Source organism: Phyllobates terribilis, unplaced genomic scaffold, assembly GCF_046119375.1.
Source record: "Phyllobates terribilis strain yellow unplaced genomic scaffold, ASM4611937v1 Scaffold_2__4_contigs__length_985480577, whole genome shotgun sequence".
NCBI classification, from domain to species: domain Eukaryota; kingdom Metazoa; phylum Chordata; class Amphibia; order Anura; family Dendrobatidae; genus Phyllobates; species Phyllobates terribilis.
The window spans coordinates 265,399,685-265,417,912 of record NW_027362762.1 but is presented as its reverse complement, the minus strand read 5'-3'; the positions used below and the strand labels follow the sequence as shown (position 1 = coordinate 265,417,912).

At 45.5% G+C, this 18,228-nt stretch overlaps 1 protein-coding gene across 2 annotated transcripts; it reads left to right on the top strand.

Annotated features, from left to right (window-relative positions):
- Positions 1-1,521: 1,521 nt before the first annotated feature.
- On the top strand, positions 1,522-12,801 carry FBXL3 (F-box and leucine rich repeat protein 3). 2 transcript variants are annotated; one of them, XM_073664077.1, is made up of 5 exons: positions 1,522-1,877; positions 5,996-6,368; positions 8,198-8,320; positions 10,838-11,009; positions 11,747-12,801. In XM_073664077.1, the coding sequence occupies exons 1-5, from the start codon at positions 1,828-1,830 to the stop codon at positions 12,388-12,390; spliced, it is 1,362 nt and encodes a 453-aa protein (XP_073520178.1). In that variant the 5' UTR covers positions 1,522-1,827; the 3' UTR covers positions 12,391-12,801. The 2 variants fall into 2 exon arrangements, with proteins under 2 accessions (XP_073520178.1, XP_073520179.1); XM_073664078.1 differs by lacking the exon at positions 1,522-1,877 and adding an exon at positions 1,941-2,050.
- Positions 12,802-18,228: the final 5,427 nt, after the last annotated feature.

Below are 18,228 nucleotides of genomic sequence, written 5' to 3'. Positions count from 1 at the left end.
CCACCTATCACACACTATTGCTATCCTTGGCCATGTACACGGTGCAGTAGACCACATATCACACACTATTACTATCCCCGGCCATGTACACGGTGCAGTGTACCACCTATCACACACTATTGCTATCCTTGGCCATGTAAACGGTGCAGTAGACCACATATCACACATTATTGCTACCCCCGTCCATGTACACGCTGCAGTGTACCACCTATCACACACTATTACTATCCCCGGCCATGTACACGCTGCAGTGTACCACCTATCACACACTATTGCTATCCTTGGCCATGTACACGGTGCAGTAGACCACCTATCACACTATTGCTACCCCCGTCCATGTACACGCTGCAGTGTACCACCTATCACACTATTACTACCCCCGGCCATGTACACGGTGCAGTATACCATATATCACACTATTACTATCCCCGGCCATGTACACGGCGCAGTATACCATATATCACACTATTACTATCCCCGGCCATGTACACGGCGCAGTATACCATATATCACACTATTACTATCCCCGGCCATGTACACGGCGCAGTATACCATATATCACACTATTACTATCCCCGGCCATGTACACGGCGCAGTATACCATATATCACACTATTACTATCCCCGGCCATGTACACGGTGCAGTATACCATATATCACACTATTACTATCCCCGGCCATGTACACGGTGCAGTATACCATATATCACACTATTACTATCCCCGGCCATGTACACGGTGCAGTATACCATATATCACACTATTACTATCCCCGGCCATGTACAAGGTGCAGTATACCATATATCACACTATTCTTACCCCCGTCCATGTACACGGTGCAGTATACCATATATCACACTATTCCTACCCCCGTCCATGTACACGGTGCAGTATACCATATATCACACTATTCCTACCCCCGTCCATGTACACGGTGCAGTATACCATATATCACACTATTCCTATCCCCGGCCATGTACACGGTGCAGTATACCATATATCACACTATTCCTATCCCCGGCCATGTACACGGTGCAGTATACCATATATCACACTATTCCTATCCCCGGCCATGTACACGGTGCAGTATACCATATATCACACTATTCCTATCCCCGGCCATGTACACGGTGCAGTATACCATATATCACACTATTCCTACCCCCGGCCATGTACACGGTGCAGTATACCATATATCACACTATTCCTACCCCCGGCCATGTACACGGTGCAGTATACCATATATCACACTATTACTATCCCCGGCCATGTACACGGTGCAGTATACCATATATCACACTATTACTATCCCCGGCCATGTACACGGTGCAGTATACCATATATCACACTATTACTATCCCCGGCCATGTACACGGTGCAGTATACCATATATCACACTATTACTACCCCCGTCCATGTACACGGTGCAGTATACCATGTATCACACACTGATGATCAGTCTGTCCGGCCACGTACACGTGCAGGGCCCGCCGCCCCTCCTTCCTTCCCTCCCGCCTGTGGGTCACACCCCACGCGCTCTGCCCAGTGCCCACACGCGCGCGTCCGCCTCACCCTCCGTCAGTCGCAGCCATCTCGTGAGGGAGCGCGCATCACCGTCGCCATCTTAACAGACTCAACAACAACAATAATACTCGGAGGCTGGAAACAAGCGGCACAGAGAGGGAGCGGGGCAACCGGAAGCCGTGTTCGCCAGTTTACTCGTTTTCTAACGCCGGTGTGAGCGGCAAGGGCCTGGCTGTCTAATGAGTGCCGGGGGCGGGCTGCGTTGTGACGGGGAGCTGAGCTACAATACGGCGGTCCCAGGTTAATGCGACCAGCAGACTACATACAGCGAGCACACAGCGACCGACCACCAAGGTAACGTATAGCCCAGTCTATACACATCACGTGGTGCTTTATCGCCGCTGTTTGTGTTGTGGTCACGTGACGCCCATTTCCCCCTGGGCCTGGAGTGCAGTGCAGAGCGGGTCACGTGCGGTGTCGCAGGCGCTATCCTCTGCGCTGGGAGCAGCTAGTTCTCTATATATGTAGTAAGTGGCTTGGTCCTGGGATAGGTGTGGCTGCACTGTTCTATGTATTAGTAGTCCTGGCTAATAAAAACAATCATCAGCGAGTCTGATCCATCACATCTAGGGCAGGTGCAGACGACCGTATGTTCTCCATCCGAGAATATCAGGCTAATCACAGTCTGATCACAGTATGTAGAGTATTAAACAAAAAGTTTCTCCAATCTGTCTGTGAAAATCAGACCGCACTCTGATGTCATCCGAGTGCAGTCCAATGTTTTCCATGAACTCATAGACATGACTGGGCGAGTGCCATCCGATAATCATGGAGAAATCGTGTATGCCCGTAGGTGTGAGGAAAATTGGACGTGCACTGCCCCATTGAGTAACATTGGTCTGAGTGCGATCCGATGTTTTTATGGATTGCATTCCGATCGAAACTACGGTCATCGGCAGGGGCCCTAGGGCAGGGCTGCGCAGCGAGGGGCCGCACAGCAGCAATGCTGGCACAAATCTTGCATCTTGTCGGCGATGATTCTTCAGCTGTGATTTTGCTGTCAATAAATCTGCCAAGTTACTGAGAAGTCGCAGGCACTTGCATTGTGGAGTCTGTGGGACGTGTCATGTGCGACCAGCCACAGAAAATCAAACATATTGGGAAATGTTTGTGATTGTCCGTGTCGCAGATCACAGCATGACAACATAGGAAGTCATTACATCCAATGTTGTAATGTGGTGCTCCACATGCCGCCGTGTAGCCCAGGCCTAGAATGCTTCTTGATTCAGGGATTTATGTCCTATCAAGGCAGCCAGTATGTGTTATAATGAAGGACATGTCCAATTTGGTCCCATGCCTATTGCTACTGATCATTGTGAACCTAGCACTGTATTCACACCTCCATTTGTTTTGCTTTTAGTACAGTCAATGTCCAGATTTGCCTCAGGTTTCCTGACCCAAATGCAACAGCCACAAGGCTCAAGTCATTCAGACTTCTTTTTTTTTCCACATTGTGTACAAGAAAAACATTCCTTATTTCAACAGAGATTTTGTTGAGTGCCGTCCACTTTTCTCGGATGAGAAGTAAAAAGGTTTTTCTATCTAGCACTATTGGACAGCACACGGGTGGCATCCGAGTGCTGTATGATTTTTTTTCACTGACCCATAGACTTGTATTGGTGATTTTGATCCTCAAATCAATATCAGACACCTCTGCAATTTTGCGCGGACTACTGAGTCTGAAAAACAGAAATCGTACATATGAACAGCCCAATAGACTATTAACAGTTACGAGTGTGATCTGTGAAAAACGTCGGTTGAATGAGCCCTTATAAGTATAGGTGAGGCTGGCGTGTTCTGGTCAGTAGACCCCCAGCCAATCAGGACATTGAGGTCTATACTTGGACCATGAATGTTAGATTAATGAAACCGGCCCTAGGAAGACCCAGTGCTGCTATTGTTTATAAAAGGAGTAAAGATTAATTCCCACAGTAGATGTGAACTTGGCCTAAGCATGTAAGTTGGCACAAGGATCATGAAAAAGACACGGAGAGAAGCTGCTTGGCATTAGCCTGCACTATAACCAATGCTCCTCCATAGGACTATTGGGCAGACCTGTTTATGGCCCCGTAACCTGGATGATGGATAGGAATCGCTGATCTTTGGTACACAGGGGACACGTGTTTGTGGACTGGTTTAATCATTTGCCGGCTGATATTACTGAGTGTTTGACTTGTGGCACCTGATGTCAGATGTTTTCAGTTCAGTGACTGAGGTCACCTTCCGGTGGGGTCATCAGGGTTTCATGTTTAGCCCTGTGACATCCTATACTTCCCATTGAGTAGTTAGCTTTTTAGCTGAGCACTATTTTTCTGGATTTTATGTATCTGTAGATGCATAAACCGGAAGAGACTGTAGACTTCAGCAGCAAATTATCCCCCTTCAGAAAACATGGCTTCATTCATTTATTTTATTGTACACCATCATTGGAACAATGTCTTAGTCCTTGTCTTAGCATTTGTCCTGTTCTGCTTCACGTATAGATTAAGAAATGGCGCCGTTAAGTAGATGGATAGCTCTGATGACAACATTATTAATAGGTTGTCTTATATTTTTTGTTAGACGTACACGAGTTTTTGTGACATGAGGATACCGCATTATTCCCTCCACTAGAAGGACCCCAACAAACAATATAATCCATTTAACTTGCTAACCCGGTGGAGCCACTGTTTTTTTTTTCTTTTTATGACCCATAGCATGACAACCTAAATCTTCATGTGGTGGCCATATCTGTCCGGTCAGTACCTGCATAAACTCTGCATTGCTCCTACCTGTAAATGTCAGTATACAACCAATGTATTTTCTTACACAGGAAAACACATTTGTGAAATTCCTACATTGTAATCAATTATTTAAAGGGGTTTTCCCATCTGATAAAGTGATGATATATCTTTAAAATATACCTTGTGACCTCTGGAATAAAGGGGGAAACAATGCTGATGTAGCACTGCATGTCCTCATTATTGTCCATGCACACCGGAGCTCACCGGGTGGGGAAAGCTAGTGGAGGACAGGCAACGCTCATTCTCAGGAGCAGTGGGACACTGAGGCTAGCCTCCGCTGATCATGAAGGCATATCCTAGCATAGTGCCTTTACCTTATGAAAATGGAAACATCCTTTGAAAAGATATAAAACACAGAAATATGAGTGTGTACGTTGGGTGTGGACCTAGTTTTTAAATAGCTTCCTGTAATTATCACCTAAATAAATAGTTGGGAGCTGATTTCACCCATCACGTGAGGAGTAAGGGTTGTGCAATGCTCTGTGTTTACAGCAGTGCAGGAGCTACAATGGGCAGACAGAAGGCATGTAGTTGGCATATGACCGTGAATGTGTTAATATATACTTTTTAGATTTACATTTTATATTTATTTGAGAGTACTTAATTATAGAGATTTTCACCTAAAGATATTTATATTCAACACTCACAAGTGGACACTCGCCAATCCGGAGAAAGATGGGTTTTAACAATATGGGCACAGTGATGAGGTGTTTGTGATGCCACATTCATAGTCATGGCCCTGTGTCATACAGTTATTGTTAGGTGAACACAATTTCATGTGCAGTGCTCAGGCAACTGGACAATGCTCATTTGACCGTAAAAAGGTGACCTGTCTTTTATCAACAGGAATTATTATGAACTACTTTCTGAAAAAAAGGCCTTAGAAAACTCATTTGTAGTATAAGGTTTAAAAGGGTTGTCCGGAACAAAATAATTGATGGTCCATCTGTATTGGTGGGTATCTGAAGCTCGACATCTGCATGCAGCTCAGGTAGCCACAGGCAGGCAGCTCTATGCTTCTTACATGCAGGCACATTGCTATTTATACTACACAAAGATAGGAAATACAAGGTTTTTATAAAGTCATTTACCAATCCAGATCTCTTTGCAGTATGATTAGCAATGCTTTTCAATGTGAAGCACGTTACAAACTGATTGTATTACAAAAGTAACATCCCTGTTCTCAAAATTCAAAACTATGCTGCCTCATTTTATGTGTGCTGTAATTATCCTTTCGGCTTTGTTTGACTCCGTTTTTTTGTAGCAAATGTGATTGTTAATAGTGAGGATGGTGAGGAGGTTATTTGAGGTAAAGGGGCTGTCTTGTAGTCTTCCCATACGTGAAAGAACAAGCTTTCATGTCAACTGGGAAAAAAGACATTTTGTCTCAGTCAATAGCTCTTCATAGGAGAGCCGTCTAGATCTTTATGATGGCAAGACGAGACCATGAAGATGGGTATGGTCCTTCATTTTCTTCTTGCTAGGTTATACCTTAGCTCTGTGCTCTGTAATGTGTTATGGCTTTTGGGTATGTCAATTCCCCCTCCCCCACATTCATCTCATATAGATAATAATCTGTACTGTCACCTGTTCTTCAGCTCTCTAATGTATCATGTGTTTTATATGCAGGATGAAAAGAGGTAGAATGGCCAGTGACACCAGCACTGGGTTATCAGTTGGAGAGCTGGGTGAGTTGTCAAAAAAGTCAAAAGTAAATATAGAAGACGAATCCACAAAGCCATCCAAGGTTCACGACTGGGGTAATCTACTGCCTCCTGACATCATCCTGCAGATTTTTCAGTATTTGCCTCTTTTGGATCGTGCATTTGCTTCACAAGTGTGCAGAAACTGGAATAATGTGTTTCACATGCCTGACCTGTGGAGATGCTTTGAATTTGAGCTTAATCAACCGGCTACTTCTTATCTAAAGGCAACACATCCTGACCTGATCAAACAGATCATTAAGAGGCACTCGAATCACCTACAGTATGTCAGCTTCAAGGTAACAAATATTTCATATATATCGTGTATACGTGCTACCTGATGCTTTTCCTTGCTTCTCCTGCCATCAATCGGCTGATTTCTGGACCCGCTTCTTCCTGCCAACGTGGCTGCAGAGCTTCTCAGACTAATTGGTGCACAGTCCCTTCTGCCCTCAGATTGGCCAGCGCTGATAACATGAGCAGCCATTCCAGTAACGGGGACAGTGTACATCAGGTAGTCCGTGAAGCTCTCTGGCAATGTTTAGGAAAAGATGAGGAGCCCAGGAATCAGCTGATCGGTGGCAAAATGAAGACACCAGGTAGCTTTACTAAGCATTCCCCAGACAAGGCAAGATTGTTATGTCAATTTGTCACTCAACAATGGTGCCTGGTTGAATGATGCCCTTATCCCACTTAATATAAACATGTCTTATCGACATTACCGTTCTGTAAAACATGAGAATGAGCTCCCAGCCATTTTCATAGAGCATTTATTTTAGATGTGTATAAGTAGCTCCGACATCTTTGTTTAATATAGAGCATATACAGGTGCATCTCACAAAATTAGAATATCATCAAAAAGTTAATTTATTTCAGTTCTTCAATACAAAAAGTGAAACTCGTATATTATATAGAGTCCTAAGCATTTAGTCTGTTTCAGTAGGCTCCACAATCATGGGAAAGACTGTTGACTTGACAGATGTCCAGTAGGCAGTCATTCACACAATCCACAAGGTCCCAATTTTCAGTTGGAAATCAAGGTCCCAGAGTCTGGAGGAAGAGTGTAAAGGCATACACAATCCAAGCTGCTTGAGGTCTAGTGTGAAGTTTCCACAATCAGTGATGGTCTGGGGAGCCATGTCATCTGCTGGTGTAGGTCCACTGTGTTTTATCAAGACCAAAGTCAGCGCAGCCGTCTACCAGGACATTTTAGAGCACTTCATGCTTCCCTCTGCCGACAAGCTTTTCGGAGATGGAAATTTCATTCTCCAGCAGGACTTTGCACCTGTCCACATTGCCAAAAGTACCAATACCTGGTTTAAAAACAACAGTATCACTGTGCTTGATTGGCCAGCAAACTCTCCTGACCTTAACCCCATAGAGAATCTATGGGGTATTGTCAACATGAAGATGAGACACCAGACCCAACAATGCAGACGAGCTGACGGCTGCTATCAAAGCAACCTGGGCTTCCATAACACCTCCGCAGTGCCACAGGCTGATCACCTCCATGCCACTCCGCATTGATGCAGTAATTGATGCAAAAGGAGCCCCGACCATGTATTTAGTGCATTTACTGAACATACATTTCAGTAGGCCAACATTTCGGATTTTAAAATCATTTTTCAAGCTGTGTTATAAAGTATTCTAATTTACTGAGATAATGACTTTTGTGTTTTCACTCAATGGGGTTTCACCTGGTGATAGATCCTCACAAGCATTTGGGAAATTAGTGATGTTCTTGTATGACATGGTGGGTGATTTATTTTAATGGCTGCCACATGACCCATTTCACCTGCAGTTCCCTTTTTCGGATCTGGAGTACCTAGGAGCCTCTAATAAACTGTGTACCACGCTGTGCACTCAACGGGTTTACATCTATAACTGGTAGCGGCTGATCGGTGGGGATTGCCGGGCATCGTAGCTACATGATCTGATATTGAAGACTTATTCTAAAGAGAGGTTATCCCTAGCAGTAGACAACTTTTTTAATTTTTTCTACTGTTTTATTAATATGCGAACACAAATTCTTACTGTCTGCAGAGAAGCTATTTACCTTAGTACACAAACACAAATTGGCACTTTTGTCCACAATTTTGTGTCTAATTTATCATTTTCTTTTTTTCAGGTTGATAGTAGTAAAGAATCGGCAGAAGCTGCATGTGATATCCTTTCACAACTTGTAAATTGCTCTTTAAAAACACTCGGACTTATTTCAACTGCTCGACCAAGCTTTATGGATTTACCAAAGGTAAATGTTGTAATATTTCATAGGCTTCTAGGGTTATCCTTGATATCTGGCTAGTGTAACTATACTACAGTCAGGAGGTGCCCGTACACATGAGATTAATGCCTGCCAATACACATGATTTCAGCAAACCGAGCTAGCAATCTTATGTAATTGGGGATTGTTCCAACTTTTCCCAGCTGGAAAAGGTCCGAAGAAAGAATAATCTGATATATAGGATTTCAGAGCGGTTTCCCTATTGAGAACTCATGCATACCTGATCAAGCCGAGTGTGCATGTGTTTTAGAGGGATGGAGGAATGGCTGTCAGCAAAATGAGCACTTGGATGCCAGCTTTTTAAGGTCCATAGCCAGATTTATTTATTTTTAATCATGGATAGAGATCAACTATGTGATGTTAAATAATCTTTAAAGGTTTTACAAAGGTAAATATGGCTAATAAAGAATTGCTTGAGGGCTATATAGAAGACCACAGATTTTATCATTATCTAGTAAAATGTTGTTCTGCTCAAACAAGGAAGGCCAAAGACCTGAGCAAGGAAGTGATGCTAATTTAGTTTATGCATATATGACTCTTTAACCCAGTGGGCTGCTGTCTTACTTTTTCATTTCTAGCCTGATGAAGGACACTTGGTATGTCCAAATCGTTGCAATGTTGACGATTCTGATGTTAAGTGGCGGTAAAAGTAATACTTTAAAAGGGGTGGTCTGAAGGCAAAATAATTTTCATTCAAAATCCCTATCTATTTAGTGCCATAATTGAAACTTTTTTCTAATATATTTGCATTCAAAAAATTCCCTATCCTTCCCTAACTACACTATCTAACTGCTATTCAATTTTTTTTCACCTACTTCCTTTCTGATGACGCTATGTTTGAGAATCCCAGTGCATGCTGGGATACTCAAGCGAAGCATCATCAGGGGTCAGAGGCTGCGGTCACCGTCGTAGCTTCTGCCATCTCCCTGAAATGAAACCTCATCAGTGACGCTTGTTTCAGGGGCTGAGATAGAGCAGTAACTATCTCTGCGCGCTGTACACTGTGCACAATCACAGCGCACATTTTGTTGTCGGCTCAGATCAGCAGTAACGAGCCAGCAACAGAGTAGTGTCAAAATACCCGGCATGCAGTGACCAGTGATGTGGTGGGTAGCACTGGTCTCTGCACACCAGGTATTCTGACCCTGCTCTGTTGCCGGCTCGTTACTGCTGATCTGAGCCAACAACAAAGCGTGCGCTGTGATTGTGCACAGTGTACTGCGCGCAGGAACTAGCCCAGCACCTGAAACGAGTGTGACTGATGACGCTTCATTTCAGGGAGGGGGCAGAGGCAGCCTTGACCACAGTCACTGCAGCCTCTGCCCCCGATAACGCTTTAAGTATCCCAGCATGCACTGGGATTCTAAAACAAAGTGTCATCAGAAAGGAAGTAGGGGGAAAAAATGAAATAGCAGTTATATAATACAGATAGGGAAGGAGAGTGAATTTTTAATGTGAGGATATGGATTATGGCACTAAATATATAGGGATTTAGAATTAAATTTACTTTGCTTTCGGACCACTCCTTTAAGTGCAAGAGAACAAATCAAGTGAAATTTGAAATGTGTACTACATATAGGTCTGGTTTAGCGTGACTCCAAGGACTTGCCCCGCTTGCATGAAGAAGTGATCTTGTTCACTTTGGTGTTCAAGTCTTGCTGTAAATCTGCAGCAAAATTGATAATGTGGCAGTGGGGAAGAGGACAGTTACAAAAGGGTTTTGTATGTTGTAATACCTTTTTATAACTCCAAATTTTACTTATATTTTTTTCAGCTCAATAATTTAAAATTAGTTTGTGTTAGCTGCAGATTTTGTTGTATGTATTTATACAACTCGCTTGTATTGCAACATTAAAGGGGTATTCCCATCTCCAAGATCCTATCCCAATATATAGTAGGTGTAATAATAATAATATTAGCAAATATCTCCAATTAGAAATGTAGTATAGTTTTTCTGATTCGCTATCTCTTTCCCCATGTAGGGCATTGCAGGACCTTAGGTATCCATGGTTACGACCACTAGCAACTAGCTAACTTTCACTATATCAGGGGTAACCATGTATACCTAAGGTCCTGCAATGCCTGCACATGAGGAAAGAGACATAGCACATGGGCTGTGTAACCAGAAAGAAAATCACAGACACACGCCTATATTTTTTTTTTATCCGAGACCAGATCAAAACCGCCCATACAAGTCTATGGGTCTATGAAAATCACAGACAGCACATGGATGGCACCATGAACTGTCTGTTTTAACATTGCAATGGGTAGGAGAAGCTTTGTAATTTGTGGTTTGGCATACAAGTAAACAACCAATGATCTGATCTAGTACGATGATGAAAATCTGTCCCGATTTTTACATGTGGGAAGAAAATGAACGGCTGAATGAGGCCTAAGAATAATAACTGTCTACAAGTGACGTCAACACTTTTGAAGAAGACATTTCATTGAATAGAAATAATGCATTTCACTTTTGTTTTGTAGTCGCACTTTATATCTGCACTTACTGTTGTGTTTGTCAACTCGAAGTCACTCTCGTCACTTAAAATTGATGACACTCCGGTTGATGATCCATCTCTGAAAGTGCTGGTGGCCAACAACAGTGACACACTGAAGCTTCTGAAAATGAGCAGTTGCCCACACGTTTCTCCTGCAGGTAACACATTGTAGACGTTGGTTAAAGAAAACTTTGCAGAGTTTAACTTGTATTTTAAAGGGAACCTGTCAGCAGGATTTTGCTTAGTAAACTACAGGCATTGTCAGGTTGGGGTTGCTGCACTGATTTAATATAATACCTGAGGTGAAGAAATCCGTCTTGTGGTTCTTGTGTATTCAGTGTTTGCAGTTCTGCGTTAAAGGGGTATTCCCATCTCTAAGATCCTATCCCAATATGTGGTAGGTATAATATTAGCAAATACCTACAATTAGAAATGTAGTATAGTATTTTTGATTTGCGATGTCTTTCCTTATATGCAGGCATTGCAGGACCTTAAGTATCCACGGTTATGTCCACTGATAAAGTGACAGTTAGTTAGCTAGCTGCTAGTGGTCGTAACCATGGATACCTAAGGTCCTGTATTGCCTGCACATGAGGAAAGAGAGATAGTGAATCAGAAATACTATACTACATTTTTAATTGGAGATATTTTCTAATATTATCATTATTACACCTACTACGTATTGGGATAGGATCTCAGAGATGGGAATACCCCTTTAATGATATGCAAGTGCTCCAGGGCCGGACTGTAGGCAGGGTCTTGACTTGTTGCTCTAGGCATACCTTGCAGCCTTCCATCTGAGGTGTAAGTCAAAGAATACTTCCAGTGAATGTAGCCAAATCCAAAATGTGAACAAAGCCTTAGATGCAAACATTAATTTGTATTTCTCTTCCAGGCATTTTATGTGTAGCAGATCAGTGCCATGGTCTGCGGGAATTGGCTTTGAACTACTATTTACTGAGTGATGAGCTGCTCCTTGCATTGTCTTCTGAAAAACATGTGCGACTGGAACACCTCCGTATTGATGTTGTCAGCGAGAACCCAGGACAAACACACTTTCACACCATTCAGAAAAGCAGCTGGGATGCTTTAATCAAGCATTCTCCTAAGGTGAACTTGGTCATGTACTTTTTCCTTTATGAGGAGGAGTTTGATCCTTTTTTCCGCTATGAAACACCAGCGACACACCTGTACTTCGGGAGATCTGTGAGCAAGGAAGTGCTTGGTCGTGTTGGCATGACATGTCCTCGGCTTGTGGAGTTGGTAGTTTGTGCTAATGGACTTCGACCTCTTGATGAAGAACTGATTCGCATTGCAGAGCGATGCAAGAGCCTGACAGCCATCGGACTTGGGGAGTGTGAAGTCTCCTGCTCTGCGTTTGTAGAGTTTGTAAAGATGTGTGGTGGTCGCTTGTCTCAGCTTTCTATTATGGAGGAAGTGTTAATCCCTGATCAGAAGTATAACTTGGAGCAAATCCATTGGGAAGTTTCAAAGCATCTCGGCAGAGTCTGGTTTCCAGATATGATGCCCACTTGGTAGGATCTGACGCTGGTCTACTGCCAGTGGTTATATGGAAAAGCACCTTATATCTTCAGTACATCTGCATGACAAGCTAATAAACTAATCTGCAGTTTTCCTTCTTTTGTTTTTGCTTTATTTAATACTTGTGCAGGAGCTAATTTATTAAGGTCACGTTATAGTTTGGAATAACTAGGGACCATCGCTGCATTTGGTTTTATCTATGTTCATATACAAGAGATTCCGATAGATTGTGTGGAACCGGAGGTGGGGATGATCTGCTCCGAGCCACACGTAATCATTTTAAGCTTTCAGTGTAAAGATTGCAAATGTACAAATTTTATATTTGCCGGGATCTGATTTGGATGTATCTTGGCACTGGCAAAGCTTTTATTTTTATGTACTCAATAAACAGACCCTGCTTGCTTGTCATTTCCATCTTTTAGTTATTATATGATGAAAATTGGTACGTGTATGAGTGTTCAGTCAAGGGCTTCAAGAAATCCATTTACGCTGTAAATGTGTCTTCCTATCATTTTGTTTTTAGGTTTTAGTAACTTTTTTTGAGCTGTTGCTGGTTCTTTCTTCCTTTTTGGTTATCTTTTATCAAAGGACAGTGTATGTCCATTGGCATACGGGCTACTTGAACTACATTGTGTTTGTTTTTTTCTGCACACTTAGTTTAATGTAGATTTAATATATAACAAAAAGCCCTAAAGTACCATTAAAAATATTACCTAAAGTAATAACCTTGCATTTCATTCACTGTCTGCATGAGACTGTCCTAATAAATAGTGTTAGTATTGTAGTATATATCCATTTTTGGTTGAATCACAGCTACAATTTATTTACTACGGGCAACACAATCTATTTGAAAAAAAACAAAACAAACAATTGATGGGGAATCTTTCACCCTTGGGAGATATCAGACCTCTACTATGGGCATACAGGTTATAGAGAAGTAAATCTATACTTACCTGTATGGCCCATTGTAGAGGTATGATTGAAGAGAAAATTGTTTTTATCAGCTCTGTTTTTCACAGGCTTGGCGTCCCCTGGACACCTAGAAATCCCCTTCAATCTTCCTAGTAACAACATCAATTTACCATATTCCTCCCCTCCCCTGCATGTCACAGGGCCCTGTGATGTGCACTGGTCTCCCTAACTTCCCGGGCAAGCGCAAAGTGCTGCTTACATAGAATGCGCTTTGTTTCCCCCTCGCCCAGTCTGTCTGTGCACTGTGCCGCAGGTCAGTGACTCCCCGGCACCTGCGAAATAGAACCCTGCAGCGCAGAGCACAGGTAGACGGGGCCGGGAGGAAGCAAAGCGCTCTCTATACGCATGCTGGGGAAGTGAGGGAGACAAGTGCACGTCACAGGGCCCTGTGACGTACAGAGGAGGGGGGGAATATGATAAATAAGCATATAGGCGGGGATTTCTTGTTGTCCCCCGGACGCCAAGCCTGTGCAAAACTGTGGTGATAGAAACACATTTCTCTGCAATCAGACCTCTACTATGGGCCATACAGGTAAGTATAGATTTACTTCTCTATAACCTATATGCCCATAGTAGAGGTCTGATATCTCCCAGGGGGTGACAGATTCCCTTTAAGAATGAGGTCCAATGCTTCTCCTGTTTAAGACATGCATTGTCCTGTATTCTTTTCAAACTACAATGGGAATGGATACCAGCATAGCATGAGGGCATATGTACATGACATCATTTTTTTTTACCTTGTGGCAGAGAAGCCGAGGAACACGGCAGCATTCTTTTTCCTAAAGTAATTTTGCCGTAGTTTGCTGCACTTTTTCTATGTATTATCCACTATAGTCGCCTAAAAGTGAGTGTGCTACTTCTTTTAAGATTAGTTTTGCAAACTCTGAAGTGGTTAAAAGAAGTGACACAGAATACTGAACATGAGCACTCCCATGTCGTTTTTACATTGCTGTTTATTATGTTCATATTTTGCAGCACTTTATTAGGTGGATTCCAGGCAGAATCAGCCAGAAAAAAACGTCATGTGCACATACTTTAAGGAGCGAGAAAATCTTAACAAGCATTTTCTTAAAGGAAAAGTTTTCCTTAATCTTTTTTCTAGGCTCTGTTCCCCCTTTTTGCTTGAAAAGAAAAGCTAAAACCTTCTCTCTTAAACCTAGTGTGAACACAGCTTTAAGGCTGCATTATTTGCCAGAATGAGCATTCCTAAGGATGCTTATTTTGACCTTTTTGTCTTATGTAAACCTGTCACCAATCTGCTGATGCACAAGTAAAACTTTTGTTCTTTGGCTGATGGGATAATTTCTGCAGGCCTAAGAATCATCATTGCCAGCAGTACATCTCCCTACGTTTACCGTGTGTAGCGTCGGCGTCCCTGCCTCCTGCTAGGCAGGGACGCTGTTCCCCTCACCTCTTTGCTCCGTGCCCGGCGGCTTCCTCCCGCTCTGCTTGCAGCGCCTGCACTCCCCCGGTCACTGTGCTTAGGGCGCGCGCGCTCCCCCTCTCTTAAAGGGGCCGCGCGCGTCGCCCTAAGGAGTCCCCGGCCAATGGCCGGAGGATCCCTCCATATATAAGGCACCTCCTCCAAAATGGAGGTGCCCGAGCAATGTTGTTGCACTGTTCACTACTCTGATTCAGCCCTCAGGTCCCGTTGCCTGTTACCTGCCAGTCTCCTGCCAGTTTGCTGCCTGATTCCTGCCTGTCATCCGCTTTCCTGCTTGCTAGCCTGAGGTCCGACGGTCTGCCTTCCGACACCTGTCAGTCTGTCTATGGACCAGCTTGCCCGCTCACCTGGGAGCGCTCACCTGCTACCTGTCTGTTAGCCTACCTGGAGGCTCCGCCGTCACGTGCTGTGACCACCTGCCAGTCCAGAGACTCTTGCCCGCTCACCTGGGAGCGCTCATCTGCTACCTGCCTGTTAGCCTACCTGGAGGCTCCGCCGTCACGTGCTGTGACCACCTGCCAGTCCAGAGACTCTTGCCCGCTTACCTGGGAGCGCTCATCTGCTACCTGCCTGTTAGCCTACTTGGAGGCTCTGCCGTCACGTGCCGTGACCACCTGCCAGTCCAGAGACTCTTGCCCGCTCACCTGGGAGCGCTCATCTGCTACCTGCCTGTTAGCCTACCTGGAGGCTCCGCCGTCACATGCTGTGACCACCTGCCAGTCCAGAGACTCTTGCCTGCTCACCTGGGAGCACTCATCTGCCTGCTAGCCTACCTGGAGGCTCAGCCGTCACAGGTCGTACCTGCCCGTTTACCCAGAGACTGTCCCGGTCACTTGCTGTGACCTCCTGCCCGTTTACCCAGAGACTGTCCCGGTCACTTGCTGTGACCTCCTGCCCGTTTACCCAGAGACTGTCCCGGTCACTTGCTGTGACCTCCTGCCCGTTTACCCAGAGACTGTCCCGGTCACTTGCCGTGACCTCCTGCCCGTTTACCCAGAGACTGTCCCGGTCACCTGCTGTGACTGCCTGCCTGTCTTCCCTGGTCGCCACCCGCTTCCTTACAAGGACCGCCCCCTTGTATAAGTTGCTCAGAGGTTCCGCCTCCCAGACCCGTTACAGTTTGCTCGGGCCATGGAACCCGGTGGCACCCAAGCTCCCTCGCTCTCGGACCTTTGTCATGAACTGTCCCGACAGAGGTCCCAACAGGAGTCCATCCTGGGTCATCTGCGGAATGTCAATACTCGCCTGGACACTTTGACTGCCCCACCAGCAACCACCGCTAGTGTCATGACTCGCAGCCCGGCTGCTCCGCTGCCCACCAATACCATAGTATCCTGCTCTGGAATCCGGCTTTCTGCACCTCCTCGCTTCGGAGGCGACTCCGCTCAAGCTCGGGGCTTCATTAACCAGTGCACCCTGCACTTTGAACACCAGTCCCACCAGTTTAATTCCGACCAGGCCAAAGTAGCCTTCATCATGTCCCATCTCACGGGAGAGGCACTGGCTTGGCTAAATCCTCTATGGGAGAGAGTAGACCCTCTGGTGTCCGACCTGCCAGCCTTTCTCACGGCTTTCCGGAAGGTCTTCGACGAACCCGGACGGAAGACCTCATCCGCCTCATCTCTGCTACGCCTCTGTCAAGGGAGTCTCACCGTGGGCCAATATGCCATACGGTTCCGTACCCTTGCTTCGGAGCTGGCCTGGGATAACGACGCCCTGGTGTCCGTCTTCTGGGAGGGTCTGTCCGGCCGTATTAAAGATGAACTCGCCGGTCGGGACATTCCTACCACTCTCGACGACTTGATTACACTTGCCACCCGGATTGAAATCCGGTTCCAGGAGCACGCTAGGGAGGTCACCCGTGAGAGGAGGATTCCACGTCTAGTCCCTACCTTCCAGAGACCCGTTACTCCCTCTGTTTCTCCCCAGGCACACTCACCTGAGCCTATGCAGGTCGACCAGACCAAGATGGTCAAGACCCGTCAAGATTTACGTCGTGCCGAGGGGAGCTGTTTCTACTGTGGCAGTAAGGAGCACCGGATCCGTTCCTGCCCTGAGAGGTCGGGAAACGCCTGTGTCTAGGATCGCTCAGAGAGGTCGCCCTAGACAAAAGTAAATCCTCTCCATCCCTGATGCTGTCTGTTTCTATCTTCTGCGGAGAGAACCGCTATTTTGAACTGGCTCAACTTGACTCTGGAGCTGCTGGAAATCTCATCTCTCAATCCCTGGTAGAAAAATACCGTATTCCCACCAAACCTCTGGCCGTACCTTTATCTGTCGCCGCTGTGGATGGGGGTCTCTTACCACATCCCATCCAACTCATCACCGAATCTCTGACTCTACAGGTGGGAATGCTGCATTCTGAGAGCATCTCCTTTCATGTTCTGCCTGGACTCTCTCACGCACTATTGCTTGGCCTGCCTTGGCTCCAGAAACATGCACCCGTGCTTGACTGGCAGACCGGAGAGGTCCTTCGCTGGGGACAGGACTGCCATAAGACTTGTCTAGTTCCCGTTCGTCCTGCCCGACCTTCTCCTACCCCAGCCAATCTGCCCGGTCGTCCGGTTCCCTATTGGTCTTATGCGGATGTCTTCAATAAAAAAGAGGCAGAGACTTTACCTCCTCATAGACCATACGACTGCCCAATCGACCTGATGCCCGGCTCTACTCCTCCCCGTGGGCGAATCTACCCTTTGTCCGCTGCTGAAACCCGGTCCATGTCTGAATATATTGAGGAGAACCTGGCCTGGGGATTTATCCGGAAATCTACCTCCCCGGCGGGAGCAGGCTTCTTCTTTGTCAAAAAGAAGGACGGCTCACTCCGTCCATGTATAGACTATAGAGGCCTAAACCAGATTACTGTGAAGAATAAATACCCCCTTCCGCTTATTCCTGAATTATTTGACCGTCTGAGGGGGGCTAGAATCTTCACCAAACTGGATCTCCGTGGGGCGTATAACCTGGTCCGTATCCGTCAGGGGGACGAGTGGAAGACGGCATTCAATACCCTGGACGGCCACTATGAGTACCTTGTGATGCCCTTCGGTCTCTGTAACGCTTCTGCCGTCTTTCAAGAGTTGGTCAATGACATCTTCCGTGATCTTCTCTACTCCTGCGTGGTGGTGTACCTGGACGATATCTTGGTCTTCTCTCCGGATCTTCCTACTCACCGGAGGGACGTTCGTCAGGTCCTGCTCAGGCTCAGGCAGAACCACCTCTACGCTAAATATGAGAAGTGCATCTTTGAGCAGACCTCTCTTCCATTTCTGGGCTACATAATCTCTCAGACAGGTCTACAAATGGATCCTGAGAAACTGTCTGCCATCCAGAAGTGGCCCCGACCAGAGGGGTTGAAGGCTATTCAGCGGTTCCTGGGCTTCGCCAACTATTACCGCCTGTTCATACCGCACTTCTCTTCC